This window comes from Aspergillus foveolatus, assembly GCF_047715535.1.
Source record: "Aspergillus foveolatus strain CBS 279.81 unplaced genomic scaffold BDW70scaffold_24, whole genome shotgun sequence".
Lineage (NCBI taxonomy): Eukaryota > Fungi > Ascomycota > Eurotiomycetes > Eurotiales > Aspergillaceae > Aspergillus > Aspergillus foveolatus.
In genome coordinates this window covers 287,614-298,543 of record NW_027396088.1, presented here as the reverse complement: position 1 = coordinate 298,543, position 10,930 = coordinate 287,614, and the positions used below count along the sequence as shown (strand labels likewise).

The 10,930-nt window shown below is 48.0% G+C and overlaps 3 protein-coding genes and 1 non-coding gene across 4 annotated transcripts; 2 read left to right on the top strand and 2 right to left on the bottom strand.

The window, feature by feature from the left end:
* Positions 1–4,671: 4,671 nt before the first annotated feature.
* Positions 4,672–4,780, top strand: BDW70DRAFT_t107. The gene has a single exon. It is a non-coding gene; the product is annotated as a tRNA-Leu (tRNA).
* BDW70DRAFT_136442 (uncharacterized protein) lies at positions 4,774–6,313 on the bottom strand. The gene is made up of 3 exons (XM_073736860.1): positions 6,084–6,313; positions 5,725–6,008; positions 4,774–5,657 (listed from the first exon to the last, which is right to left on the bottom strand). The coding sequence occupies exons 2-3, from the start codon at positions 5,987–5,989 to the stop codon at positions 5,350–5,352; spliced, it is 573 nt and encodes a 190-aa protein (XP_073596001.1). The 5' UTR covers positions 5,990–6,008; positions 6,084–6,313; the 3' UTR covers positions 4,774–5,349.
* Positions 6,314–6,687: 374 nt separating this feature from the next.
* BDW70DRAFT_52901 (isocitrate lyase/PEP mutase family protein) lies at positions 6,688–8,230 on the bottom strand. Its single transcript, XM_073744208.1, has 3 exons — positions 7,466–8,230; positions 6,930–7,411; positions 6,688–6,882 (listed from the first exon to the last, which is right to left on the bottom strand). The coding sequence occupies exons 1-3, from the start codon at positions 7,941–7,943 to the stop codon at positions 6,826–6,828; spliced, it is 1,017 nt and encodes a 338-aa protein (XP_073596000.1). The 5' UTR covers positions 7,944–8,230; the 3' UTR covers positions 6,688–6,825.
* A 281-nt stretch (positions 8,231–8,511) lies between these two features.
* Positions 8,512–10,283, top strand: BDW70DRAFT_160058 (putative MFS transporter; the record flags this gene model as incomplete). The annotated part of the gene is made up of 6 exons (XM_073740783.1): positions 8,512–8,640; positions 8,701–8,761; positions 8,817–8,988; positions 9,054–9,325; positions 9,390–10,032; positions 10,088–10,283. 6 exons carry the CDS (start codon positions 8,512–8,514, stop codon positions 10,281–10,283), a joined length of 1,473 nt encoding a protein of 490 aa, XP_073595999.1.
* Positions 10,284–10,930: the final 647 nt, after the last annotated feature.

Sequence of the window (10,930 nt, the reverse complement as noted above, 5' to 3'; positions counted from 1 at the left end):
CGGAGTACACTGCGCTGTTACGGTGAAGGCCAGGAAAAGCAAATCTCACTTCGACATAGTATCTACCGAAGATCAGAAGATCAGAAGCTTCTTCAGCGAACCAAGCGAGGATAGCTGCTTCGGACTCCTATCCGAAATTCCAATTTTAGGGCGATCCCGTGAGGGATTAACAGCACTAATAGTCGTCGTTCAGGCCGCGTCTCTCCCCGGAATGTATTGGAACAAAACTTGGAGTCGAGGCTGGAGCTCAGGGATCAGAAGTCAGAACAGACGACAGTAACGACGACCACCAATCAGGTTCGGACCTATTACGGATGCTTCGATGAAGAGTGTTGCTGGAGCGATGAAGTGGAAGCTAACTCCTGGCCAAACTCGCACACCTTTCGAGCTCTGATACGCACGTCGACACTTCTGGCGCTCGGCTATAATATATTACACAGCTCTACTATCATCATCCTTTTATCCTCTGGTTCACGTCCTACTAGCCAACCGTCATCCTCAGGATTGCACGCAGAACCCAAGTTGGGCCCCGGAGCTGGCACGTTGGGCTACCGCATTTGAGATTTCTGGACGAAACGCGGAGAACGGCAACAAGCTCGGTTCATTGTCGACACATGACTCTAGGGCCTATATCCATTATTCACAATGTGATCTCTACAGGATCTGGCCCTACCCAAAGCACTCCTGTGTTACCACAGCCACAGAGAGGGGATGGAAGCTGATCACATTCGTTAAGGACCAAAGTGGATGGTGCCGTGCAAATATCAGTCAGGCTTATCTGGACAAGCCAGTTATCTTCATCTTGCTTGGAGGTTATTTGATGGCCGACTGCCGCAGGAGGACATTCCAAGAGGAAACTCCTTTCTTTCATCCCCACACCCACATGACCCCTTCGGACACAATCTACCAATCATTGCGCAACGTGATCAACCTGCTGGCTCATATCTTTCAGCAACTTTCAACCTCACCACGTTGACCTTCGTCTCAACAACTGAGGTCCATGCTGGGTCTTTTCCTCAATCACGCATGCTATGTTCACCGCTCGCTGTCATGATCGTCATTGCTGACACGTCGCCTAGGTTCTTAAGAGATCGGATACCATCAAGCTATCCCTGCACGAAGCAGCCGGAAATAACGGAAACAGGCGTATACTGAAGAAATCCAAGTCATCTCACCCTTGGAAGGCGGCTGTGCACTTGTTAGTGCACTTCTCCAACACGGGTACTCGGCTTTTATCGTCTGATCTGGGCAAATCTTCTCCATTGGTTATACCGTCGAAAGTTCGGCCTACTCAACTCCCAAACCAAGGGGGGAGAAATGTCTCATCGGCGAATTGTCTGATAAATTAACAAACTAACAGAACGTATGCCCCCTTGCTGCCCAGCCTTGTCCTACCCATTCAAGCATTCCGCCGCGGGATATGTTTACATACGGTTGCGAATTGAAGCATCTTCTTGGAACCAGCTCAGTCCCTTATTGCGATGATGCATGTGCACAAAGACCTCCGACGCTACAGCCTGATTAATTACTAGGATGGGTTTGACGACTTTCTTCTATTTACTGGCTTTTTGGATTCCGAAACAATTGCCCTGTCGTTTGATGAGCAATTGCAATTCCTTTCACAGTCAAAACTACCTGCCGATCAGAGTCATATTGCAAACGTCCATTGATGTGACGTGGTCCAACCCTTCGCTAAAGTGTCATCATTGGAAATAAGTGTCATGGTGGGACTAAGACTGTTTCGTGCGCATCAGACAGTCGGGCTGAAGAGTTTATGCCTTTGAGTATTATGTTAAATGAAAGATTAACCGGTAGGTGGTTTGTTAAAAAGGTAAGATGGTTAACGTTGAGGCTGCATCTTCGTTTCTTGAGGACCAATTGAGCGGCGTACCACGAGCCTCGCTATTTGACAGTAAAATGATATTCTGGAATATCGAAAATTGTCATGTATTGATTTAGTGATAATTTCTAGATGTTGCTGAGTACAGCTCTAACGCACCTTTGCTTGACTTCTGATGCTGGTTTCAGCTGATGCTGGTTTTAGTCAGAGATCGGATAGTATTCGAGCCAAATGCGCTACTTCAGCAAATGAGGCTCGAGCAAGACAAAGCAATGTCTCTTCGAAGTCAAGTTCTATCATTCTTCTAACTATATGCCTTATCTATCACATCCTAGTAATGTCCCTTTCGCAGATGACAGGAATTCTATGGGTATCTGTCGACCAATATTGTGCAGAACCAAGGGCCGTTAGACTTCACGCCAGTTCCATTCCCTGGGTTAACCTGCTCAACGATCCTGCGCTTTGATATATAGTGGTTATTAAGGCTTTTTATGTGCAGAGGCTTGTCAAAGTGAAGGTAAAATTGAGTCAATTTTGAAACTGGTTACCAACTGAAAACTGATCCTGAAAGATTCTGGTCATCATCATCGCCAGTTTGAATTAACCACATGAGATTTGTCCCATCAATCTCCCCCCAATCAGATTTCCCATCCCTTTTTGTTCCCAGACTGAAAGACACGAGGAGTGAGGATATGCAGGAAATCAAACAGCGCTTCCAGGACAAGCGGTGCAGCAGCACTTGGACTATACTACTACAAACTCAAGCGCAAGACCACGAGCCACGAGCTACCACCGCAAGCGTACAGAGATTGATTGTAAGATGTACTGAAAATGGACCGAAAGACTTACAGATAGACCTTGTATCCCCCAGACAGTCAATCTGGTTTCAAAAGCCCTCACTGAGTCGGTCGGCCAAATTCACAGCGAAGCCGCTTTGTCTCTTACCGTCTTATCATAATTGGATCTGCATTTCCAGAAAAGCCTGCAACATCTCAACGAAAAGTTCCTTCTTCAGATTGTGCCGCTTGCCAACCCTCAAGGGACACGCATCCGTATGACGATGTATCAAGCAAGCTAGACAATTCAGCTTGCATATACTGCGCTATCTCAAGAAGTTTACATTCCTTCTCACTTTCTCAAGCTCTTTTCGTGTGGTTGAGGACATGAACATTCAGATCCTAACTGGGTCCAAAGCCGAGTGGTCTCAATCATCTTGCGGCATAAGGCAGGAGTTTCAACGCAACCTACATGAGCCAGTGTTCCTCTTCCCGTAGTTTATTACCTCCTTTTGCTAGAATAGTATCTAAGGATTTAGTACCGCATTGAGGCCGACATAATCCACAACCCAAAGGTTGTGCGGTAGAGGATCCGAGAGAATCATAAGAGCGTATAAGCAGGGACTTCCAGATAACAGATTCCATCATTGTCCGGTAGATGCATGCATGCATCTGCTCGCTGGTCGACAGTCGTTCTATGCCCATTGTTTGTGTAGTGGAGAATGCTGGTTGCATCCGTTTGTATATTCCATGATATATTTGCCTAACTGGAGTTATTTTGCTGGCCAAAACAACGCCTATATACCTGAACGTGGCCTGGAGCCGTATAGAAGAGCCATTCCTCGTCAAAGAGATATCCAAACCAGTCTCTGTAAGCTAAGGTAATTGGTTGAACCCTATACTGATACAAAAAGTGCTATGTCTATATCCCATATGTAGCTATCTGAACTACAATCAAGCAAAAGCTGTCACAGGCTATGGCCTGGATCTTGGTTGTCGGCCATGCCCTCAACCTGGTTCTAAATAAGGTTTCTGCAACATCAGTGTACAGCCTCAGAATTGCGGCCCCGTAGGAAAAGAGATCCATCCTCGTAACTTCGGAAAAGAGATCCGTCGGCATGCAAGTCCGGAACTTGGAAGTCTTGACGTATGATTGGGAAAGGTTGATAAAAGGGAGGAGGAAGATATCTGCGTTTCTATCTTTTGTTTCTTTCTCTAACTTGTGATACTCGTTTATACAGGACAGCCAGTTGAAAATAATACTGCCTACGCCCGTAACAAAAGCATATTCGGAAGATTTGACGGTTTTTTGTATCTGGACATCCAAAGAGATTTTCCCCGGGGGAGCAGCAACATTGACATGATATAATAGAGCAAATACACTATATCAAGATGCGTGAGCTCTTTGAAGCCGTGCAAGATTATCCTTCAGTCCAACTGTTGGACTACGGTGCCATATGGCGCAGTAATGTGGCGACGAGCGTCCCTATCGACCTGAGGCTGCGCAGCCAGCCTCGGCCGCTCATATTCGGTCTCTCTTTTGCATAAATCCCACGGCACGCTTTAGTAACCGCGTTCAGAAGTGTTGCCATTACATGATACTGGGCAAACAGCTGATATATTGTCAAAGGCATCACCCGGCATTCAGTATATAATTAGAGGAGTCTATTGTGCGAGGTCCTGGGCATCTAATCAAGAAATGCTTATATATTGCTTGACTCTTAGAGAGCAGTTATTAAAATAGCTCTTGCTTAATCGGATGTAATATCTATTGTCATTCTGAGCTATAACAGATGGTTTACAACTTTTGCTGATCGAGTTTTACGACGGAACATCCTTCAAATTGGACTTGAAACTCGGGCGAGCATCCAGGGCTGCGGAAATATTCTTGTCTAGCGAGTCCTTTCGCAAATAATAGAATCCGCCAGTATTGGTGTTCACCAGCCTGTGCCAGGGTGTTGGAGGTTGGTTGTTGGGGAGACAAGTCTCTTCCACCGCAGTCAAACGGTTCAAAAGCCTTGTAAGAAAAGTTTAGCAGGATTCCCACATACAAGTGGCAAGATGGCCGAGCGGTCTAAGGCGCCAGACTCAAGATCTCTGATCTTACCTGAACAAGGTTTCTGGTCTTCGTAAGAGGGCGTGGGTTCAAATCCCACTCTTGTCAAAGCTTTTTTTGCCCCTGCGTACTTTATTTCCCGGCTGACCAGCCAACAAAGAGTATCAGGATATATTGATGAACGACATGAACAAGCTCATCGCTGTCTAGAGTTGCACGGAGAAGGCAGCATTATCCTAGCAATAAATTTATCATGCTAACATTGCATGTCCGACATCGACCGACTGTGACTTCCTACCGTTTCTGACCTGTTTGCTGTACAAGAGATGGTATGAGAGAAACCTGTTTGGTCCATCTGAGACCACCATGCTCACTTTGCTGGTCTCTTCGTCGTCTGCGACACGACTTTTTTATGGCATTTTCATTAGATATCGACTGACCACCCACGTCGAGACACGATACGCCTTGCAGAATGCCAAATCATTATAAAGGATCGATCAAATATATCATGACAGTTACCCCAAAATAGATAGTTGGACAGAAACGGTAGGAATTCAGATATCAGTCATATTCCCAATATCCCTGTCTACACACATGCCATGAGTCCAAATTCTGTACCCATAAATCAATCCATCTTCCTTAACCAGTCCAAGTACCCTTCACGATATCACACTTATCTACTTTCCTCCCCCAAAAACACTTCCCGTTGAACTCCCTACACCCCTCACTCCATTCGTCACACTAGCTCCCACACTTTTGCCCCCCTTAATAACCGGATCCGTCACAAGCCCCAGCGGGCCCCCGTAAGAACCATTCTCGTCCTTTCCCCCGCGTTCCGCCCGGTTAATACCCTCCTGGGACACCAGATTTCCAACAGGTGCAAGCAAACCATTCTCGCCGAGCTGATTGCCGACGAGGTTATTCGCGTCGTCTTGTAGTCGATTGACTTGCTCGTTGCCGGTGATCTTGGTTCTGGAGAGATTTTCTAAATGAAGCCGTTAGCTATCGCATAAACGAACAAAACCCGTGGAGCTGGAGACTTCTGTGAGTACCTTTTGTAACGTAAGAAGCCTTATTATCCCCCTTCCCAAACCACTTCAGGTACTGGTCTTCCAGCCATGGCATCCATTTCTCGTACTGCTCTGCGTAGGCTTCTCGTACCCACTGTGCGTAGCTTTTCTCTTTCCTTTCCTGTTCCGGGAGAATTCCGTAGAAGTGGCGCTTTTGTTCTTCAGTGTGGGAGGGGGTCGAGGGGCCCGCTTCAGTGGCGGCTGCCTTTGGTTGGGACTGAGGCTGGGATTGGGTGATGAAGTCCATATCTGAGTTGGTTGTTTATCTGCGCTTAGAGAATTAGGAAGTTCTTGGAGATATATAAATAAGAGCCGGGTCAGGTCAGGTTAGAACTTGTTACCAACTTGCGACAGAGAATAGGTAAGCGGGCATTTTCTGAGATATATATCAACTGGCTGGGAGTATCATAATGGTTGCACAGCTATAGACACCATTCAGCAGCTAAACCTGGACCGGAAGGAAACAATAGCCGTTGACCTCATGGCTTGGCGCAGGTGTCATCGAAATTAAGATCCGTGGGTAGGATCTTGCATGTTATGCTGTCGGTGGCGTGGGTGAGCATTGTGGTTGATTGAATGGAGGTGTCATGTGGTTTTTGACGTCATGGGATGCATCAGGCTACTCTACAGCCACTGAGTATGAGAGGATATAGTACGGGCGTTTTATATATCTGATAGATGTCTGATATGAATATATGCCCCACTCTCAGCGTCTACCTGTAAAAAGTGATTGCTAAGAATAGTCGAAGTTTAATGTCTCTTGTGGTGAAGAGGCAACTGTTCTTGCGGTATCTGCTATAGCTCAGTACAGATTCAGCATAGAAGAGAATGATACTGAGGCTACAAATGGGCATCATCAGATTAAGGCCTCTACTACATGAGATCATCGGGTAGTATCTTGTTACATACGCTTCCTGTTGCTTCTCTAACTCTACCTGTTGTGCTATGCAATGCATCATAAATATTAGCCCTAACTTTGATGTACTAAGTCAATGCTTGACAGTTCGAGAGTAAGTGTAGCCTCGGTCTAGAACACCATTGCAAATATGATAAATAGACAAGCCAGCAATATGCATTGAAACTTCACTTGGGCGGATTGACTAGACCATCCTGGTTGAACTCGTACCGGGTCTCACGTTCCTACGCAAGGTTAACGAAAGGTCCGAGGACAAGAAGACGGTACATACCCAGTACTTGTTGAAGCCAACCCCCTCACAGACCTCTGCATAGCTTAAAATCATTGGCGGTGCCCCTTCAGTCATACTCTTCTTCAGGGCGTCCAGCGTCTCGCGGATACTCTTAAGCTTAGCGGCGACAAGCGTCCAAGGATATGCTACAGCGCAGAAACCAAGCTCGGCGAGATCCTTGGCCGAGAGATTCTCTGTCTTACCACCTTCAATGATATTGGCAAAAGTAGGAATGCCAACATCCTGGACACATCGCCGCATTGACTCCCTATCCGGTAGGGCCTCGACAAAGACTGCGTCGACACCGATGCGCTTGAACTCCTTGGCACGGGTTAGGGCTTCGTCCCAGCCGTGTATCAGGGCATCGGTCCGGGCAAGAATGAAGATGTCCTGTCCTTCATTGCGGGCGTCGACGGCAGCCTGGATACGTGCGTAGGCTTCACCACGGGAAACGACGGACTTGCCCTTTGTATGTCCGCATCCTGCTCTTGGGTTAGCGAAGCTTTCCTCCAACATAGTCTGGAAACGGCACTAACGCTTCGGCCAGGTCTGGTCCTCAATCATTATACCAGCAGCGCCTGCAGCTGCGAATGACTCGACTGTTCTTTTGACATTCATGGGACCTCCGTAACCGGTATCCCCGTCTGCCATGACAGGAACTTTGACCTGGCGCACCACTTCTTGAATTCTCTTGCACTGATCTTCCATTGCAATGTACCCTGTATCTGGTAAACCAAAGCTACTGGCCACCGTGTAGCCGGCCAAAAACACTATAGGGAAACCGGCTTCTTCAACAAGACGCGATGACAGCCCGTCGTACGAGCAGGCGTGAGCGATGATCTTGCTAGGATCGTTATGCGCTTCCAACATCATCGTCCGAAGGCGCGACGCTTGTGCAGAGGGGATTCGGCCACGGACATTCTCGAGTTTGATCGTTAGGGAGGTTATTTCGCCGTTGCTGGCAGAGGTTGGCTGGTCGGGGGTGGTGAACTTAAAAGGATATGGGACGGACATTCTGGGTAGCTCTGAATCTGTCTTTCACAATACTTCTGAGGGAGAGCCGGAGCCTTATTGTGCTAGAAAGAGGTATAAATACCGGCTCGGCAAACTGCACGTTAGAGAGCGGATATTTCGAGACCAGATAGATGCGGCAATTTGGCAATAGCCGCGCTGTCGGCAATGGCGAGTTCTCAACCGAGAAATGAGGAGTTCAACTCTAAAAAAGGCATTACTTACACCCCTTTGCTCCAATCAACTGCTGTTCATTTTCAGTGAGTCTTCTGTTGTTGGTCATGGACCAGATGGCCCAAGAAGGAGGTTGGCGTGGAGGGCGGGTATTGCCAATTAACCACCGTAGTCGTCCACGGGGTCTCGCCCCCTGATACCCCATGGGGTAGAAAATGCGGAGGACATGAATGACAAGACTTTGCCATCGATTTTCGGGCTAGCGACTCATCATCTCATCCGGGCCCCTCGCGGCCACTGATCAGCGTTTTACCCTACAGTACGGAGTATAAAGAGGACCAGAGATGTGTTGTCGAGGTTTTCACTCTCAAACCCAGTTCTGCTCCAAAAACCCACAATGGCTGCCATCAAAGAGGAAGACTCCCTTCATCTGGAGACCGTCCATTCCGAAAAGGTTGGTTATGTGGAAAGGAGTGAACGGCCCATCCATGTTTCGGCAACTGAGGAGGGCCTTATACGCAAGAAGGTATGGCACTATATTTCTGACTCGCAGGCGGTGGCCTGACAGTTGCTTACAATTCCCAAGTTCGACCGTAGAGTCCTGCCCATCGTGTGTATTCTCTATGTGCTATCCTATTTGGACAGAGGTAGGACCCCAACTTCTGTCTCCAACTTAACCTTCCGGGAGCTCAAACTGTGCAGGAAATATCGGCAATGCCAAAACCGCTGGCCTCGACAAAGACCTGGGGATCAGCGACTCGCAGTGGGCTTGGGTCTTGAACGCTTTCTACATCTGCTATGTGCTTTTCGAATGGACGACCGTCTTCTGGAAACTCTTTCCCGCCCACATTTATGTTACTTGCTTGTGCATCTGGTAAGTATGAACACCGGCCTTCAAATACTATCCGTTATTGTTCTACCAGTGCTGACGATACTCAGCTGGGGTGCTGCTGCCATGTGTGCAGGGGCCGTTGACAATATGGCCGAGTTGATTGTCTGTCGGTGCCTGCTGGGCGTCTTCGAGGCCGCTTTCGGTGCTGGCGCGCCCTACTTCTTGTCGTTATTCTATCAACGACGAGAGCTCGGATTTCGTGTCTCGATTCTACTGGGCATGTCTCCTATCGCCAATTGCTTTGCCAGTTCACTCGCCTACGGCATTACGCATATCAGACACTCGACCCTTGAATCATGGCGGTTTCTCTTCATCATCGGTAAGTCCAGCTATGACTTGTCACTGCTTTGGAGCCATACAGTTCAGGGGACTAATCTAAACAGAGGGCGCCCCCACTGTGCTATTCGCTATAGTCGTCTTCTTCTTCCTCCCCGATTCCCCCGGCACCGCGAAATTCCTCTCCGAATCAGAGCAAACCACGGCCGCGGAGCGCCTGCACACGGTCGACCGCACAGCCAAGAACAAACTCGACAGACGCCAGGTACTCGCCGGCCTGACTGACTACAAGAACTACGTACATACCCTGATCCACTTCTGCTGCAACTTCTCGTTTGCAGGCCTCTCGAACTTCCTCCCAACCATCATCCAGCACATGGGATACACGTCCATCAACGCCCAGGGCCTCGCGGCACCCCCTTACTTTGTCTCGTTCTTGTTTTGCGTCGTAGCCGCGATATTTTCCGACAGATACGGAAGGAGAGGGCTTGTCATAGTGTTCTTTTCGACAATCGGGATGATCGGCTACTTGATCCTTGCGGCGGTCCAGGATGAGAACAAGGTCGGGCCACGGTATCTCGGCATTTGGCTGGCAACCTGCGGCGTCTTTCCTGCACTCTGCATCAACATCACCTGGTTGCTAAACAACCAAGGTGGCGATTCGAAGAAAGGCGCCGGCATGGCTTTATTGGCTGTGTTTGGACAGTGTTCGAGTTTCGTCAGTAGCACTGTCTTTCCTGATTCTGAAGGGTAGGTAACCCAACCCCGGTTGATAACTCTTTTAATCTAGCTGACCATTCCACAGTCCGATCTATATCCGCGGCTGTGCCATTGGGTGCGCCTTGACGGGCTGCATTGCGCTAATGGCAGGGGGGCTGTATCTGAAGTTGAGCTATGAGAACAAGATACGAGACAGGCTTTATGGGCCGGTTACTGACGATGTCCGCATTGATGTGACAGCAGAGGGTGATGCGAATCCCCGTTTTCGGTATTTGATCTAGCTGGTACATCTCACACCCAAGCCTAGGGTCCCGATTGCTTGAGATGCCGGCTTCTGGATCCTCTGAATGCCTTCGTTCTTTGCATATGAAGCCCAAGCACAATGGGCTCTACTATAGTGTCCAAGAATGACGTGTAAACTCGAGAAATGAAGCTTTTTAGCTTGGGATACAAAGTTGGAAGAAGATAGCTAATACTTGTAGTAGTTACTGATGGAATGTTCGCTGCAAATTCTAGGATCTTCCTTTCAGCTTCTCCTGATCATGTTTTCTCCCCATCGCCTTCGATATTGGGCGCAAGGATTTTGACGATTCTGTACGTTAGGATCTGGGGTGGGATGGCTGCAATGGGTGATTCTGGGTGGTGACAGGCTAAGTGTAGTAACACAGTACAAGTACTAGTTATGGCCAGAAAGATGTAGTAAGTTTGAGCATTAAATAATTAGTAGCAAAGATATCGTATAACTTTCATACCTGCAATTCGTTTCAGCTGCACATATCGTGACAATATAGAATGATTCTAGAAGCTGAATAACATAGGAACAGGTCTGTACCTAGGCAGACCAGTAACCGGGGGAGAACCTGGGGAAAAAATGCCTTGGCTTGAGGTGGAAAAGCGCCGCCAATTCCTATCTGTAGCAGCCTATAAG

What these genes read in the sequence shown, in the direction of transcription:
- BDW70DRAFT_136442 (XM_073736860.1), bottom strand. Translation starts at nt 5,989, where the DNA reads ATGGACTTCATCACCCAATCCCAGCCTCAGTCCCAACCAAAGGCAGCC. An exon ending in GGCTTCTTACGTTACAAAAG is followed by an intron (nt 5,658 to 5,724) that starts GTACTCACAGAA and finishes GGCTTCATTTAG; the next exon opens with AAAATCTCTCCAGAACCAAG.
- BDW70DRAFT_52901 (XM_073744208.1), bottom strand. Translation starts at nt 7,943, where the DNA reads ATGTCCGTCCCATATCCTTTTAAGTTCACCACCCCCGACCAGCCAACC. An exon ending in GGACCAGACCTGGCCGAAGC is followed by an intron (nt 7,412 to 7,465) that starts GTTAGTGCCGTT and finishes ACCCAAGAGCAG; the next exon opens with GATGCGGACATACAAAGGGC. An exon ending in TTGGCTTCAACAAGTACTGG is followed by an intron (nt 6,883 to 6,929) that starts GTATGTACCGTC and finishes AACCTTGCGTAG; the next exon opens with GAACGTGAGACCCGGTACGA.